Source organism: Mauremys reevesii, linkage group 14 (genome assembly GCF_016161935.1).
Source record: "Mauremys reevesii isolate NIE-2019 linkage group 14, ASM1616193v1, whole genome shotgun sequence".
In the NCBI taxonomy this organism is placed as follows: Eukaryota; Metazoa; Chordata; order Testudines; family Geoemydidae; genus Mauremys; species Mauremys reevesii.
The window spans coordinates 15,506,667-15,521,398 of NC_052636.1; the positions used below are offsets into that span (position 1 = coordinate 15,506,667).

The 14,732-nt window shown below is 71.3% G+C and overlaps 1 protein-coding gene and 1 pseudogene across 2 annotated transcripts; both read right to left on the reverse strand.

Moving 5' to 3' along the window:
• Positions 1-67: 67 nt before the first annotated feature.
• ZMYND15 (zinc finger MYND-type containing 15) lies at positions 68-7,642 on the reverse strand. 2 transcript variants are annotated; one of them, XM_039499770.1, is made up of 12 exons: positions 7,213-7,635; positions 6,600-6,828; positions 6,366-6,521; positions 6,112-6,272; positions 4,767-4,922; positions 4,596-4,682; positions 3,072-3,160; positions 2,493-2,594; positions 2,274-2,403; positions 1,900-1,958; positions 902-1,062; positions 68-248 (listed from the first exon to the last, which is right to left on the reverse strand). In XM_039499770.1, exons 1-12 carry the CDS (start codon positions 7,538-7,540, stop codon positions 68-70), a joined length of 1,839 nt encoding a protein of 612 aa, XP_039355704.1. In that variant the 5' UTR covers positions 7,541-7,635. The 2 variants fall into 2 exon arrangements, with proteins under 2 accessions (XP_039355704.1, XP_039355705.1); XM_039499771.1 differs by lacking the exons at positions 68-248; positions 2,274-2,403 and adding an exon at positions 3,340-3,456 and having other exon boundaries at positions 931-1,062; positions 3,036-3,160; positions 7,213-7,642.
• Positions 7,643-9,481: 1,839 nt separating this feature from the next.
• Positions 9,482-14,233, reverse strand: LOC120381864 (annotated as a pseudogene).
• Between the last annotated feature and the right edge of the window lie 499 nt (positions 14,234-14,732).

The following is a 14,732-nucleotide window of genomic DNA, read 5'->3' on the forward strand; positions in this document are numbered from 1 at the left end:
CGCAGGCTCCATTAGCCAGGGTGGGTTTATTAGCCGCCCCCCCTCCCCGAGCCGTCCCCCCCTCCCCTCATTTGCGCCGGCGGCCGCTGCGATTCTGCCGCTTCTCCTTCCGGCGGGCGCGGCCCGGGCCCGGCTCCGGCCCCTGGCGGGCAGGGGTGGGGGCGGGGGGTGGGGCCGGCCCCGGGGGCTGCCGCGCCCCCCCTGACCCCCCCTTGTACAGCAGGTGGAAGATGAAGGCGTTGGAGTACCTGGGGGGAGGGGAGGATACAGGGGTCAGAGGTCACGGCAATGGTGGGCAATGAGGGTCGGGGGTCACGGTTGAGGGGTCAGGGAGAGTCAAAATAGAGTGGTGAGGGTCAATAGGTCAGAGGTCATGTTAACGGGGTTAAAGGTCATGGACAAGGGTGGAGGTCACAGGTCATTGCAATGGGCACAGTGGCACCGGGGTCAGAGGTCACAACAAGGGGTGACAATGTCCCAGGGTCAGAGGTCACACAGGTGGCGGATGACCCGGGTCAAAGGACATTCTGGCAAGGCCAAGGGAAGGGTCGCTGGTGTTGGGGGGGTCAGAGGTCATTTCAATGAGAACACGGGGTCAGAGGTCGTACTAATGCATCACGGGGCCCCCGCCACACTACTGGGGTCAGAGGTCATTCAGGGGTCAGAGTTCAACTGAATGGGGATAATGTTGGAGGGGGTCAGAGGTCAGACTAACGGGGGGTCAGAGGTCACACTAACAAGGAGGGGTCAGAGGTCAGGTTAACGGGTCTAATGCGTAAGGGAGGTCAGAGGTCACATCAAGGATGGGGTCAGAGGTCACCTTACGGCAACCACTGGGGTCAGAGGTCATTTTACCGCCCGCCCCCCTCCCCCCGATGCCCGGCGGCCCCCCGGCACCCACCAGGGCATGGCGTTGTCGACGCCGGCCTGGCGGAAGGGCGAGCGGAAGGGGTTGACGTGGGCCGGGCCGGTGCTGCCCCCCGTCGCCATGGAGACCGTGGCCTCGTCCACCGCGCAGCTGTACTCGCTGCACTCCGTGAAGTAGGCCGGGACCCGCAGCGCCTGCAGGGGAGACGGAGACATGGGGACCCAGGCGTCCGGGGCCAGAGCCGCCGGGGACCCAGGCATCCGGGGCCAGAGATGCCGGGGACCCAGGCGTCCGGGGCCAGAGATGCCGGGGACCCAGGCGTCCGGGGCCGGAGCTGCCAGGGAGGGGAGCCAGGCATCCGGGGCCAGAGGTGCCAGGGACCCAGGTGTCCGGGGACAGAGCCGCCAGGGACCCAGGCGTCCAGGGCCGGAGCTGCCGGGGAGAGGAGCCAGGCGTCTGGGGCCAGAGGCGCTAGGGACCCAGGCATCCGGGGCCAGAGTTTGGGTGTACAGCAGGAAGAGAGGAGTTTGGGGTGCAGCAGGAGGGGGGGGAGCTGGGGGAGCAAACTGGGGCAAGAGGAGTTTGGGGGTTCAGAGGTGGGTGCTGAGGGGCGAGGGGAGTTTGGGGGTTCAGAGGTGGGTGCTGCAGGCGAGGGGAGTTTGGGGGTTCAGAGGCGGGTGCTGTGGGGCGAGAGGAGTTTGGGGGTTCAGAGGCGGGTGCTGCAGGCGAGGGGAGTTTGGGGGTTCAGAGGTGGGTGCTGAGGGGCGAGGGGAGGTTGGGGGTTCAGAGGCAGGGGCTGCCGGCGAGGGGAGTTTGGGGGTTCGGAGGCAGGGGCTGCCGGCGAGGGGAGTTTGGGGGTTCAGAGGCGGGTGCTGCAGGCGAGGGGAGTTTGGGGGTTCAGAGGCAGGTGCTGCAGGCGAGGGGAGTTTGGGGGTTCAGAGGCGGGAGCTGCGGGGCAAGGGGAGTTGGGGGGGTCAGCGGCAGGGGCTGGGGGCGAGGGGAGTTGGGGGGACCGGGGTTCGGGGACCCACCTGCAGGCGGGGCAGTGCGCTGAGCCAGGTGTCCTTCAGTGCGAAGCCAGAATTGAACCCTGAGAAATAACGGGGGGTGGGGGTGGGAGGGGCTCAGAGGTCTGCCACAAATGGGGAGACCCCCCGGGAACCCCCCCTCCTCCCTCAGGGGACCCCTCCCCTCAGAGTCAGCCCTCTTCCGCCCCAGCCTGCGCCACCCCCACGCATTGGGGTTCCTCATGTGTCCCCCCACTTAGAGACCTCCCTCTCCCCTCCCTGCCACACAGCCCCCCCAGGGCCCCCCCAGCTTGGGCCCCTCCCCAACAGCCCCCCAAGTCCCCCCTCCCTGCTGTGGGCCCCGACCCCGCAGCCAGGACCCCCCCGGGGGGACTCACCGATGACCAGGTCGGGTTTGGGGCCCGGCAGCAGGGGGGGGGCCTGGGCACAGAATTTCAGCTGCAGCCCCCCCCGCCCCCCCTTGGCCTTGGGGGCCGGGCCCGGCCAGACGCGCACCCCCGGCGCCTCCTGGGGGGGGGGAGAGACGGGGGGATCAGCCATGGGGGGGGTGAGGCTCAGGGCTCCCCCTCCCCCCACCCGCATGGCCCCCCCCTCACCGTTCTCTGCAGCAGGACCTGCTGCCCGTCGGCCTCGGGGGGCAACACGCCCCCCACGAACAGCAGCTCCAGCGACACGTGGGGCAGCAGCACCGACAGCTCCTGGGGGCCCGAAGGGTTGGGGGTCACGGACAGGGCCTGCTCTGAACCTGCCCCCCGGGGGGGGTCTGCCACTGCCCCCCCATGTGCACGGTGAGCCCCACACAGCCCCACGGCGTCCCCCATAACCCACCAGAGCCCAGCCCTGCCCCACGGCCCCCCCTGTTCCCCCATAACCCACCAGAGCCCAGCCCTGCCCCACGGCGCCCTCTGCCCCCCTACACCCACCAGAGCCCAGCCCTGCCCCACGGCGTCCCCCTACACCCACCAGAGCCCAGCCCTGCCCCACGGCCCCCCCGTTCCCCCATAACCCACCAGAGCCCAGCCCTGCCCCACGGCCCCCTGCCCCATAGCCACCAGAGCCCAGCCCTGCCCCACAGCGCCCCTGCCCCTACACCCACAGAGCCCAGCCCTGCCCCACAGCGCCCCTGCCCCTATACCCACCAGAGCCCAACCCTGCCCCCCGGCGCCCCCCCGCACCCAGAAGAGGGGGGCCATGTCCGACTCCGTCCCCGTCTCCACGATGTGAATCCGCAGCGACTGTTTGTTCAGGATGTTCAGCTCCGGGACTGGGGGGGGGGCAGAGGAATGGGGGGGTCAGAAGGGGGCAGGGGACCCCCCAGTTCCCAGGCCCCCCCCAGGACTGGGGCTCCCCACCCCCACCCAGACGTTGACCCCAGCTTCCCAGGCCCCCCTCCTCCCCCGCGGAGGGGCCCCCCCCGCCCGCCCCCCCGGGGCCCCCACTCACAGTGCCGGGGGGCCAGCTGGGTGACGATGTAATAGACGCTGAGGGGGTAGCTGAGCAGCACGGCCAGGGGGGAGCCCAGCGGCAGCCCCCGCCACGCGTAGTACTCCTGCCACGAGCCTGGGGGGACACGGGGGTCAGCCCCCCGGCTGGGACCGGCCCCTCCCCCCGGCTGGGACTGGCTCCTCCCTCTGTCACTGGCTCCTCCCCCTGGCTGGGACTGGCCCCTCCCCCCGGCGGGGACTGGCTCCTCCCCCCGGCTGGGACTGGCCCCTCCCCCCGGCTGGGACTGGCTCCTCCCCCCAGCTGGGACTGGCCCCTCCCTCCGTCACTGGCTTCTCCCCCTCCCCCCAGCTGGGAATGGCTCCTCCCCCAGGCTGGGACTGGCCCCTCCCCCCGGCTGCCGCTGGCCCTCCCCCCAGGCTGGGACTGGCCCTCCCCCCGGCTGGGACTGGCCCTCCCAGGCTGGGACTGGCTCCTCCCCAGCTGGGACCGGCCCTCCCGGCTGGGTCGGGCCCCTCCCCCCGGCTGGGACCGGCCCCTCCCCCTGGCCGGCACTGGCTCCTCCCCCCAGCTGGGACCGGCCCCTCCCCCCGGCTGGGACTGGCTCCTCCGCCCGTCTGGGCCTGGCTCCTCCCTCCGGCACTGGCTCCTCCCCCCGGCTGGGACTGGCCCCTCCCCCCGGCTGGGACTGGCTCCTCCCCCCGGCTGGGACTGGCTCCTCCCGCTGTCACTGGCCCCTCCCCCCGGCGGGGACTGGCCCCTCCCCCCGGCTGGGACTGGCTCCTCCCCCCAGGCTGGGACCGGCCCCTCCCCCAGGCTGGGACTGGCCCCTCCCCCCGGCTGGGACTGGCCCCTCCCCCAGGCTGGGACTGGCCCCTCCCCCCAGCCGGGACTGGCCTCTCCCCCCAGCTGTCACTGGCCCCTCCCCCCAGCTGGGACTGGCCACTCCCTCCGTCACTGGCTCCTCCCCTCCCTCCAGCTGGGACTGGCCCCTCCCTCCCTCACTGGCTCCTCCCCCTCCCCCCAGCTGTCACTGACCCGTCCCTCCAGGTGGGACTGGCTCCTCCCCCAGGCTGGGACTGGCCCCTCCCCCCGGCTGCCACTGGCTCCTCCCTCCAGCTGGGACTGGCTCCTCCCTCCAGCTGCCGCTGGCCCCTCCCCTGAGCTGGGACTGGACCCTCCCCCTCCTCCCCCCAGCTGGAACTGGCTCCTCCCTCATCTGACTGGCCCCGCCCCCCGCCCCTCCCCCATCTCACTGAAATAGGTCCTGGGTGCAGGGGGCTCCGGGGAGGTGGGGGGCAGAGCCGCGCCCCCCTCCGGCCTCAGCGCTTCGAAGGGGTTCCCTGGGGGGGAGAGAAAGGGGGCGTTGGCGCGGGACGGGAGCCGGCGCCCCCAGAGGGGACAGGGCCCGGGCCCCCCATGCTCACCGCTCTGCAGGAGGCCGGGTCTCCAGTCGGGCCGGCCCCCCAGCCCCACACCGTAGCCGGGGGCGCGGACCAGCATGCTCTCGTGGGCCCAGTACCCCCCGGTCAGCCCCCGGGCCGCCAGGAACCCCTCCCTGTTGAACCCGTCGCTGGTCACCTCTGCAAGGGAAAGGGGGGGACCCCCGATGAACCCCGGCTCTGTGCACCCCCCGATCTCCTGCCCAGGGCCCCCACCCCTGCGCCCCCTGCCCGGTGCCCCCTTCCCTCCCCAGCGCTCCCTCACCCGCAGCCCCCCTTCCCCTCCCCTGCGCCCCCTGCCCGGTGCCCCCTTCCCTGCCCAGACCCCCACACTCACACCTGGGCACCCCCCACCCGCAGCCCCCCTCCCCTCCCCAGCACCCCCTGCCCGGTGCCCCTTTCCCTGCCCAGCGCCCCTGCCCGGTGTCCCCTTCCTCCCCAGCCTTCCCCACTCACACCTGGGCACCCCCACCCGCAGCCCCCTCCTCCCCAGCACCCCTGTCCGGTGCCCCTTTCCAGCCCAGCTCCCCACTCACACCTGGGCACCCCCACCTGCAGCCCCCTTCCCTCCTCAGCGCCCCTGCCCAGAGCCCCCTTCCTCCCCAGCACCCCTGCCTGGAGCCCTTTCCCTGCCCAGCCCCTTCCCTGCCCAGCCCCACTCACACCTGGCCCCCTCACCCGCAGCCCCCCTCCCCTCCCCAGCACCCCCTGCCCGGTGCCCCTTTCCCTGCCCAGCACCCCTGCCCGGTGCCCCTTCCCTGCCCAGCACCCCTGCCCGCAGCCCCCTTCCCCTTCCTCCCCAGCGCCCCTGCCCGGTGCCCCTTCCTGCCCAGCCCCTCACACCTGCCCTCCCCTCACCCGCAGCCCCCTTCCTCCCCAGCCCCTGCCCGGAGCCCCCTCCTCCCCTGCGCCCCTGCCCGGTGCCCCTTTCCTTGCCCAGCCCCACTCACACCTGGGCACCCCTCACCCGCAGCCCTCCCCTCCCCTGTGCCCCTGCCTGGTGCCCCTTTCCCACCCAGCCCCACTCACACCTGGGCACCCCACCTGCAGCCCCCGTTCCTCCTCAGCGCCCCTGCCCAGAGCCCCTTCCTCCTCAGCGCCCCTGCCCGGAGCCCCCTTCCTCCCCAGCGCCCCTGCCCGGTGCCCCATCCTCCCCAGCACCCCTGCCCGGTGCCCCTTTCCCTGCCCAGCCTTCCCCACTCACATCTGGGCACCTCCCACCCACAGCCCTCCTCCTCCCCAGCACCCCTACTCGGTGCCCCCTTCCTCCCCAGCGCCCCCTTGCCCGTGCCCCCTCCCTGCCCAGCCCCACTCACACCTGGCCCCTCACCGGCAGCGAAGCTGAAGGGCAGGTCGGCCAGCTGGCGGGCGCGGGCCATGTACCCGGCCATGCGGGGGCACCAGGCCCGGTGGGCGGCGTCCTCGGGGCTGCGGCCCCAGTCGGCCGCCCGGCACCGCTCGGAGCAGTACAGCACGGCCCGGCACTGCTGGCTGCGGGGGACAGGCTCAGAGCCAGCCTGGGCCCCCACCCCGGCCCGGGCGGAGGCGACCCCGGGGGGGTCCCGCCCCCCTCCCCCTGCTCACCAGGGCGCCAGCCGCCCCTGGAACGCGTGTCTCTTGCACACGTGACAGGCTCGCACGCGCATGGAGGGGAAGGTGAAGGTGGGTTTCGGCCCCCAGCCCCGCATGGGGCCCGCGCTCAGCCTGACCCCCAGCCGGGGCAGCAGGGGCTCCAGCGACCTGCGGGGAGAGGCGGGGGGGGGTCAGCGGGGCGGGGGATGGGCACGGAGCCCCCCCCGCCCGCCCGCTCACACTCACTTGTGCAAGGCGGGGTCCCCCACGGCCAGCAGCCGGGGCCGGCGGGGCTCCCCCCCGCCCAGCGGGCAGGCCATGCTCTGGCACAGCAGGCCGAGCGCCAGCTGCTCCAGCGGGGGGGGCGCGGCCGGCCGGGGGGGGGCCCCGGCCCCCAGCTGGAAATCCAGGCCCATCACCGTGCCGTGCTCGTCCGTCACCAGCAGGAGGCGCTCCACGTGCACCAGGGCCTGGCCTGCGGGAGGGGGCAGAGGTGAGACCGGCAGGGGGTCGGAGCCCTGGGGTGGGGCAGGGGATGGGGGTGTCTGGAGGGGTGGGGGCCAGGCAGGGGAGCCCCACGGGGCCGGGGGGCCGGGTGGTGGGTTGGGGATGGGGGGGGTCAGGCACGAAACCCCACAAGATGGGGGGCGAGGTAGGGAGGGGGCAGACGGGGGCACCCCACCGGGAGGGGGCCTGGGGGGAGAAGGCCAGGCAGGGAGCTGTCACGGGGCCGGGGACCAGGCAGGATGGCAGAGAAGGGGGGCAGACGGGGAGCCCCACGGGGACGGGGGACCAGGCAGGGGAGGGGGGAGCCCCACGGGGACGGGGGAACCCCGAGGGGTCCGGGGGCCGCGGGTACCTGTCTCCGGCCCCTCGTCCTCCTCGTCCAGGCGCAGGAAGGTGACCGCCCGCTGCAGGTCCCCCAGCTGCAGGGCGTCCTCCCCGCAGAGCCGCCCCCGGGGCTCCCCCCGGGCCCCCCCCGGCAGCGCCAGGCCCAGGCCCAGCCGGGGGTTGGGCAGCAGGTGCAGCAGCCAGAGGGCGGGGTCGGGGGGCAGGCGCCGGACGTGCCCCTCCTGGCGCCGCTGGCGCGGCCCGTCCTGGGGGCCCCCGGCCTGGCACCGGTGCCAGGCCAGCAGCAGCTCGGCCAGGTCCAGCACCTCCGCCCGGTACCCCGTCACGAACTCCATCCTGGGGGCGGGGGGGTTAGAGCGGGGAGCCCCCAAACCTGCCCCTGGTACCCCCAAACCTCCACCCTGTGCCCCCAAACCTCCCCCCGGTACCCAGTCACGAACTCCATCCTGGGGCGGGGTTAGGAGCGGGAGCCCCAAACCTCCCGGCACCCCCAAACCTCCACCCGGTGCCCCCAAACCTCCACCCTGGTACCCCGTCACGAACTCCATCCTGGGGGCGGGGGGGTTAGAGCGGGGAGCCCCCAAACCTGCCCCCGGCACCCCCAAACCTCCACCCTGTGCCCCCAAACCTCCCCCCGGTACCCTGTCACGAACTCCATCCTGGGGGCGGGGGGGTTAGAGCGGGGAGCCCCCAAACCTGCCCCCGGCACCCCCAAGCCTCCACCCCGGTACCCCCAAACCTTCACCCTGCAACCCCCAAACTCCACCCCGGTACCCCGTCACGAACTCCATCCTGGGGACGGGGGGGTTAGAGCGGGGAGCCCCCAAACCTGCCCCCGGCACCCCCAAACCTTCATCCTGCAACCCCCAAACCTCCACCCCGGTACCCCGTCACGAACTCCATCCTGGGGCGGGGTTAGAGCGGGAGCCCCCAAACCTGCCCCCGGCACCCCCAACCCTCCACCCTGTGCCCACAAACCTCCCCCCGGTACCCCTTCACGAACTCCATCCTGGGGGCGGGGGGGTTAGAGCGGGGAGCCCCCAAACCTGCCCCCGGTACCCCCAAACCTGCCCCCGGTACCCCCAAACCTCGCCCTGGTACCCTGTCACAATCTCCATCCTGAGGGCAGGGGGGGTTAGAGCGCGAAGCCCCCAATCCTGCTCCCAGTACCCCCAAACCTCCCTGGTACCCCCAAACCTCACCCTGGTATCCCATCACGAACTCGCCCCAGTACCCCCAAACCTCCACCCTGGTACCCCGTCACGAACTCCATCCTGGGAGGGGCAGAGTGGTTAGAGCAGGGAGCCCCCAAACCTCCACCCTGCACCCCCATTGCCCCCCCAACTCAGTACCCAGTTCTGAATTCGTTCCTGGGGGGCTGAGACACCCCTAGACCCCCGGCCCCCATCCCACCTCCTGAACCCCCCCATTTCCCTATCCTTGACTCCCATCCTAGCACCCCGGCACCCTGAGTAAAGTCCTCCTAGATTCCTGAACCCCAAACCCCTGGACCCCCAGAGCTGCCCGTCCCCCCCACTGCTGCCCCCACCCCCTATAATAACCCCAATCCAGCCCTGCCCCCCATCTCCCCAGCCCCCCCTCTGGTACCTGCTTCCTCCAGCTGATTTGAAGGTAAATACCCGGGCGCCCCGAGATTCCACTGTGACATCACGGGGTTCCGGCTCCCGAGAACCCCTCCCCGCCCTGCCCCAGCTCCCGGCCACCCCGAGATCCCACCCCACTCCCTCAGGCCGCCCAGGGGCGAGCGCCCTGCTCTGCTCTCCCGGACGCCTGGGTCCCATCTCCCCTCCCCAGGGGTGAGCGTCCTCCGCTGCTGTCCCGGACACCTGGGTCCCATCTCCCCTCCCCAGGGGTGAGCGTCCTCCGCTGCTGTCCCGGACACCTGGGTCCCATCTCCCCTCCCCGGGGCGAGCGCCCTGCTCTGCTCTCCCGGACGCCTGGGTCCCATCTCCCCTCCCCAGGGGCGAGCGCCCTGCTCTGCTCTCCCGGACGCCTGGGTCCCATCTCCGCATCCCCAGGAGCGAGCGCCCTGTTCTGCTCTCCCGGACACCTGGGTCCCATCTCCCCTCCCCGGGGCGAGCGCCCTGCTCTGCTCTCCCGGACGCCTGGGTCCCATCTCCCCTCCCCAGGGGCGAGCGCCCTGCTCTGCTCTCCCGGACGCCTGGGTCCCATCTCCCCTCCCCAGGGGCGAGCGCCCTGCTCTGCTCTCCCGGACGCCTGGGTCCCCCGTTCCCAGTGAACAGTTCGCTCTCCGCTTCACCACCTAACATTTAATGACCCTTCGCCCTCCTGCCCCTCCCTCCCGAAGTGCCGGCCAATCACAGCGGCCAACAATGGGGCCGTCCCCTCCCAGAATCCTTTGCAGCGGCAGCTCTGTCCTCTTCCCAGCCTGCCTTGCGTCTCGCTCAGCCCAGCCACCTCCCCAGAGCCAGCCCCAGGGCGAGGCCCAGGGGCCGCCACGGGCAGGGGCGGGGGCCTCCGGCGACCTCCGGCTCCGTCTTCTGGGGGGCGGAGCCCAGCCCGGTGGGCGTGGCCTTCTGGGGCCTCAGGGGTCTCCCCGCTGCGGCGGTGGCCTGGTCCATCCAGGCCCGGTAGTTGGCCACGCGGGTGTAGACGCCCGGACGCTGGCGCCTCCCGCAGCCCCGGCCCCAGCTCACGACGCCCACCTGGTACCAGGGGGAGCCCTGGGGGGCCTGGCACTGCAGGGGCCCCCCGCTGTCACCCTGGAACGAGAGAACGAGTCGGCCAACGAAGGAGGAAATGAATCGACTACGGAGCGAGAAAAGCGGCAAACGAGCGAGGAAAGCAGGAAACAAACGAGAGAACGAGGCGACGAACGAGCAGACGAGAAAAGGAGTCGGGGACGGAAGGAGAAAACGAACGAAGAAACGAAGGAGAAAACGAGGCAATGAACGAGCATCGAAGGAGGGGGCGGGTCACAGAGAAAGCGAAGGGACGAGACGCGGGCTGAGCGGACGAAGGAGAAAACGCGAGAACGCGCCAGCCAGAACCAACAAACCAACCAGGGAGGAAGCGAAGGAAGGAGGAAAGGAGGAGAGACGCGGAGGAGGAAGTGATGGAGGAAGGAGGAAGGAAGCGATGGAAGGAGGAAGGAGGAGGAAAGGAGGAGAGACGCGGAGGAGGAAGCGACGGAGGAAGGAGGAAGGAAGCGATGGAAGGAGGAGGAAAGGAGGAGAGACGCGGAGGAGGAAGTGATGGAGGAAGGAGGAAGGAAGCGATGGAAGGAGGAAGGAGGAGGAAAGGAGGAGAGACGCGGAGGAAGCGATGAAGGAAGGAAGAGAAGGACGCAAAGGAGGAGAGATGCCGAGGAAGGAAGCGAGGGAGGAAGGACGGACGCGGAGGAAAGAGCGAGGGAGGAAGGACGGACGCGGGGGAAGCGAGGGAGGAAGGACGGACGCGGAGGAAGCGGCGAATGAAGGAAGCGGAGGAGGAAGAAGTGAAGCAGGAAGGACGGACGCGGAGGAAGGAGCGAGGGAGGAAGGACGGACGCGGAGGAGGCGGCGAATGAAGGAAGCGGAGGAGGAAGAAGGGAAGGAGGAAGAAGGGAAGGAGGAAGGACGGACACGGGGGAAGCGAGGGAGGAAGGACGGACGCGGAGGAGGAAGCAGTGAAGGAGGAAGGACGGATGCGGAGGAGGTGGCAAATGAAGGAAGCGAGGGAGGAAGGAGGGAAGGAGGAAGGAGCGAGGGAGGAAGGATGGACGCGGAGGAAGGAGCGAATGAAGGAAGCGGAGGAGGAAGAAGGGAAGGAGGAAGGACGGCCGCGGACGAAGGAGGGAGGAAGGACGGCCGCGGAGGAGGCAGCGAACGAAGGACGCGAGGAAGGAAGGACGGATGCGGAGGAGGCGGCGAGGAAGCGAGGAGGAAGGACGGAAGGAGTGAGGAGGAAGGCGAGGAAGGACGGATGCGGAGGAGGCGAGGAGGAAGGAGGGAAGGAGGAAGGACGGACGTGGGGGAAGTGGAGGAGGAAGAAGGGAAGGAGGAAAGACGGCCGCGGAGGAAGGAAGGAGCGAGGGAGGAAGGAGGGAGGGAGGAAAGACGGCCGCGGAGGAGGCAGCGAATGAAGGAAGCGGAGGAGGAAGGAAGCGGAGGAGGAAGGACGGCCGCGGAGGAGGCAGCGAGGGAGGAAGGAGGGAAGGAGGAAGCGATGGACGCGGAGGAGGCAGCGAATGAAGGAAGCGGAGGAGGAAGGAAACGGAGGAGGAAGGACGGCCGCAGAGGAAGGAGGGAGGAAGGACGGACGCGGAGGAAGGAGGGAGGGAGGAATGACGGCCGCGGAGGAGGCGGCGAATGAAGGAAGCGGAGGAGGAAGGAAGCGGAGGAGGAAGGAGCGAGGGAGGAAGGACGGCCGCGGAGGAGGCGGCGAATGAAGGAAGCGGAGGAGGAAGGAAGCGGAGGAGGAAGCGATGGACGCGGAGGAGGCGGCGAATGAAGGAAGCGGAGGAGGAAGGAAGCGGAGGAGGAAGGAGCGAGGGAGGAAGGACGGACGCGGGGGAAGCGGAGGAGGAAGAAGGGAAGGAGGGAGGGAGGAAGCGATGGACGCGGAGGAGGCAGCGAGGGAGGAAGGACGGACGCGGAGGAGGCAGCGAGGGAGGAAGGACGGACGTGGAGGAGGCAGCGAATGAAGGAAGCGGAGGAGGAAGGAAGCGGAGGAGGGGAGGAGGAGGAGGCGAGGAGGAAGGACGGATGAGGAGGAGGAAGAAGCGGAGGAGGAAGGAGGAGGAGGAGGAAGGAGGGAAGGAGGAAGCGATGGATGCGGAGGAGGCGGCGAATGAAGGAAGCGGAGGAGGAAGGAAGTGGAGGAGGCAGCGGACACCCCACCCCACCCCACCCCACCAGGAGGGCGCCAGGCGCGGGCGGGACGGGAACGACCAGGAGCCGCCGCGGGAAGAGGGCAGACGGGGGCGCGAAGGACGAAGCCGCGGGGTGGGGGGGTCCCGTCTGGGGCAGGAGGGTTTCGGGGGATGACTGGGGGGGAGTTTGGGGGCCTTCGGGGTCCTGCTCCCTGGGGCTGGGTGGGGCAGAGGGGTGTTCAGGGTCAGGGGTGGGGCTGGGAGGGGCTGGGAGGGACGTGGGGGCCCCACCTGGCAGGCGTCGCGGCCTCCTCCTCGTGCCAGCGAGACCAGACCATGGCCTGGGCCAGGGCCCCCAGCCACCACATGCAGCGCAGCCAGGCGACGATCCGCACCCTGGCCTCCCGCAGCGCCGCCGAGACGCGCTCCTGCCCTGCGAGAGATGCGCTGCAGCCCGGCCGGACACCCTCGGCCGGACCCCCCCCCGGAGAGACCCCCCAGCCATGGGCCCCGACACCCCTGGCCTGACACCCCGGAGAGACCCCCAGCCATGGGCCCCACCACCCCGGCCTGAGCCCCCGCCAGCCACCACCCGGAACCACCCCCACGTCGAGCCCCCCGAGCCCAGCCCCGCCCCCACTCACCGTGCTCCGTGGTGCCCCACCCGGCCACGTAGCAGCTGCCCCACTGCCCGTCGTCCTCGTCGTCCGGCTCCCCGGGGAGGCAGACGCGGCCCAGGCCCCGGCCGGGGGGCAGGGGGCGGCTGAGCAGCAGCAGGGCCAGGTCCGAGTCGTAGGTGCTGCGGCTGTAGCTGGGGTGGGACAGGATCCGCCGAACCCGCCGGGTGACGCCGCCGACGCCCAGGGTCACGGTGCCGGCCGCCACCGTCACGTCCTGGGGCCTGGTCACAGGGATGGTGCCCCTCACTCCCGACCCGCAGCCCCTGCCAGGCCAGCCCTGCTCCCCCTGGCCCTGCCGGTGCCCCTCACTCCCGACCCGCAGCCCCTGCCAGCCCAGCCCTGCCGGTGCCCCTCACTCCCGACCCACAGCCCCTGCCAGCCCAGCCCTGCCGGCCCCGCCCACAGCCCCTGCCGGTGCCCCTCACTCCCAACCCCCCGCCCCTGCCCCCCTCAACCCTGCCGGTGCCCCTCACTCCCGACCCGCAGCCCCTGCCAGGCCAGCCCTGCCCCCACCCCGAGCTCCACTCTCACTCCCGCCCGCAGCCCCCTTACCGGCTGTCGTGGAAGCAGTGCGCTGCGCTCAGCACCCACCAGGAGTGTATGATGCTCCCCCCACAGAAGTGGTGCCCTTGGGTCTGGAGACTCACAACCCAGGGCCATTCCCCAGGGCGGCTTTTCTGCCCCCCAATGATGCGGGGTGCGGGGGAGGGGCTGTCGTATCCCGGCCGGAAGCCACAGCCTGGGGAGACAGAGCCCCCGTTAGAGACATTCACCCCCCTCCCCTCCCAGGGCTGGGGAGAGAACCCAGGAGTCCGGGCTCCCAGCCCCCCTGCTCCAACCACCAGCCCCCACTCCCCTCCCAGAGCCGGGGAGAGAACCCAGGAGTCCTGGCTCCCAGCCCCCCCTGCTCTAACCACCAGCCCCCAGTCCCCTCCCAGACCCGGGGAGAGAACCCAGGAGTCCTGGCTCCAGCCCCCCCTGCTCCAACCCACCAGCCCCCACTCCCCTCCCAGAGCCGGGGAGAGAACCCAGGAGTCCTGGCTCCCAGCACCCCCTGCTCTAACCCACCAGCCCCCACTCCCCTCCCAGAGCCGGGGAGAGAACCCAGGAGTCCGGGCTCCCAGCCCTTCACATCTGTGGCTCCTGTAGCTGGTGCCATGTCTCCACCCCCCGGTTCCTGTTCACTGGATGACATCACAGCGCTGCATGTGTGACATCAGAGGCCCCCGTGACATCACCCGCCGTCAAAGACTGGGAGGGGGAGGGGTTGCCCTGTCTAATGGACCGGAGGGACGGACCCATCCCCCTTCTGGGGCGGGGGGGAGGGTACGATTGGGGGAGGGGCACCTGTCCCCCCTCCCCCGGCACCCACCTGTGGCCCAGACGCCCGTGGCCCCAAGGAGGAGGAGCTCCAGCAGTCGCCAGGCTGCCATTGGTGGCCCCCCAGCAGCGGGAGAGGCGGTGGGTGGGCGCAGGGGGAGGAGCTGCCCGCCGTGATGTCACAGTAGCGCTGGCGATGACATCACAGTGATATTTAAAGGGCCATGCGCATACATCGCCGGCCCGGGCTGCGGGGGGCTCAGAGGTGCGGGCCCAGGCGACGCTGGGGATCAGTTCCCACCCCCCCCCCCGGCTTCCGGGCGTTAACGGTCGCGGCCCGGCCGGCCGGCGGGTCTGCCCCGCGTCCCCAAGGCCACGTCGTTCCTCCGGGAACTGTTCACGGGAAGCTTTCCAGATTCCTCGTCCACCCCTGACCTGGCCCGGGGCGGGGGGGGGGGGAAATCGGCTGAGTCCCAGCCGCGCAGGAGGCCGTGTGACCGGGTGGGGGGTCTTCCCCGTGTTCTGCGGGATGCGAGTCTCACTGGTGTGTGTGCCTCAGTTTCCCTGCGTGCTGCACCAGGTGGGGCTGGGGGGGGGGATGCGACCAAGTGACGCTTTGCCTGGGAAGCGAGACGAAGCCCAGGGCGGGGGGGGGGGGGAGCTGCCTGAGGCTGGGCTGCCGGTTTGGGACTC

Bases quoted from the DNA above. Each gene is read 5' to 3' on its own strand.
- ZMYND15 (XM_039499770.1), bottom strand. From the start codon at position 7,540: ATGGAGTTCGTGACGGGGTACCGGGCGGAGGTGCTGGACCTGGCCGAG. The intron at 6,829-7,212 runs GTACCCGCGGCC...CCCCTCCCGCAG, and splicing joins GGACGAGGGGCCGGAGACAG to GCCAGGCCCTGGTGCACGTG. The intron at 6,522-6,599 runs GTGAGTGTGAGC...CTCTCCCCGCAG, and splicing joins GGGGACCCCGCCTTGCACAA to GTCGCTGGAGCCCCTGCTGC.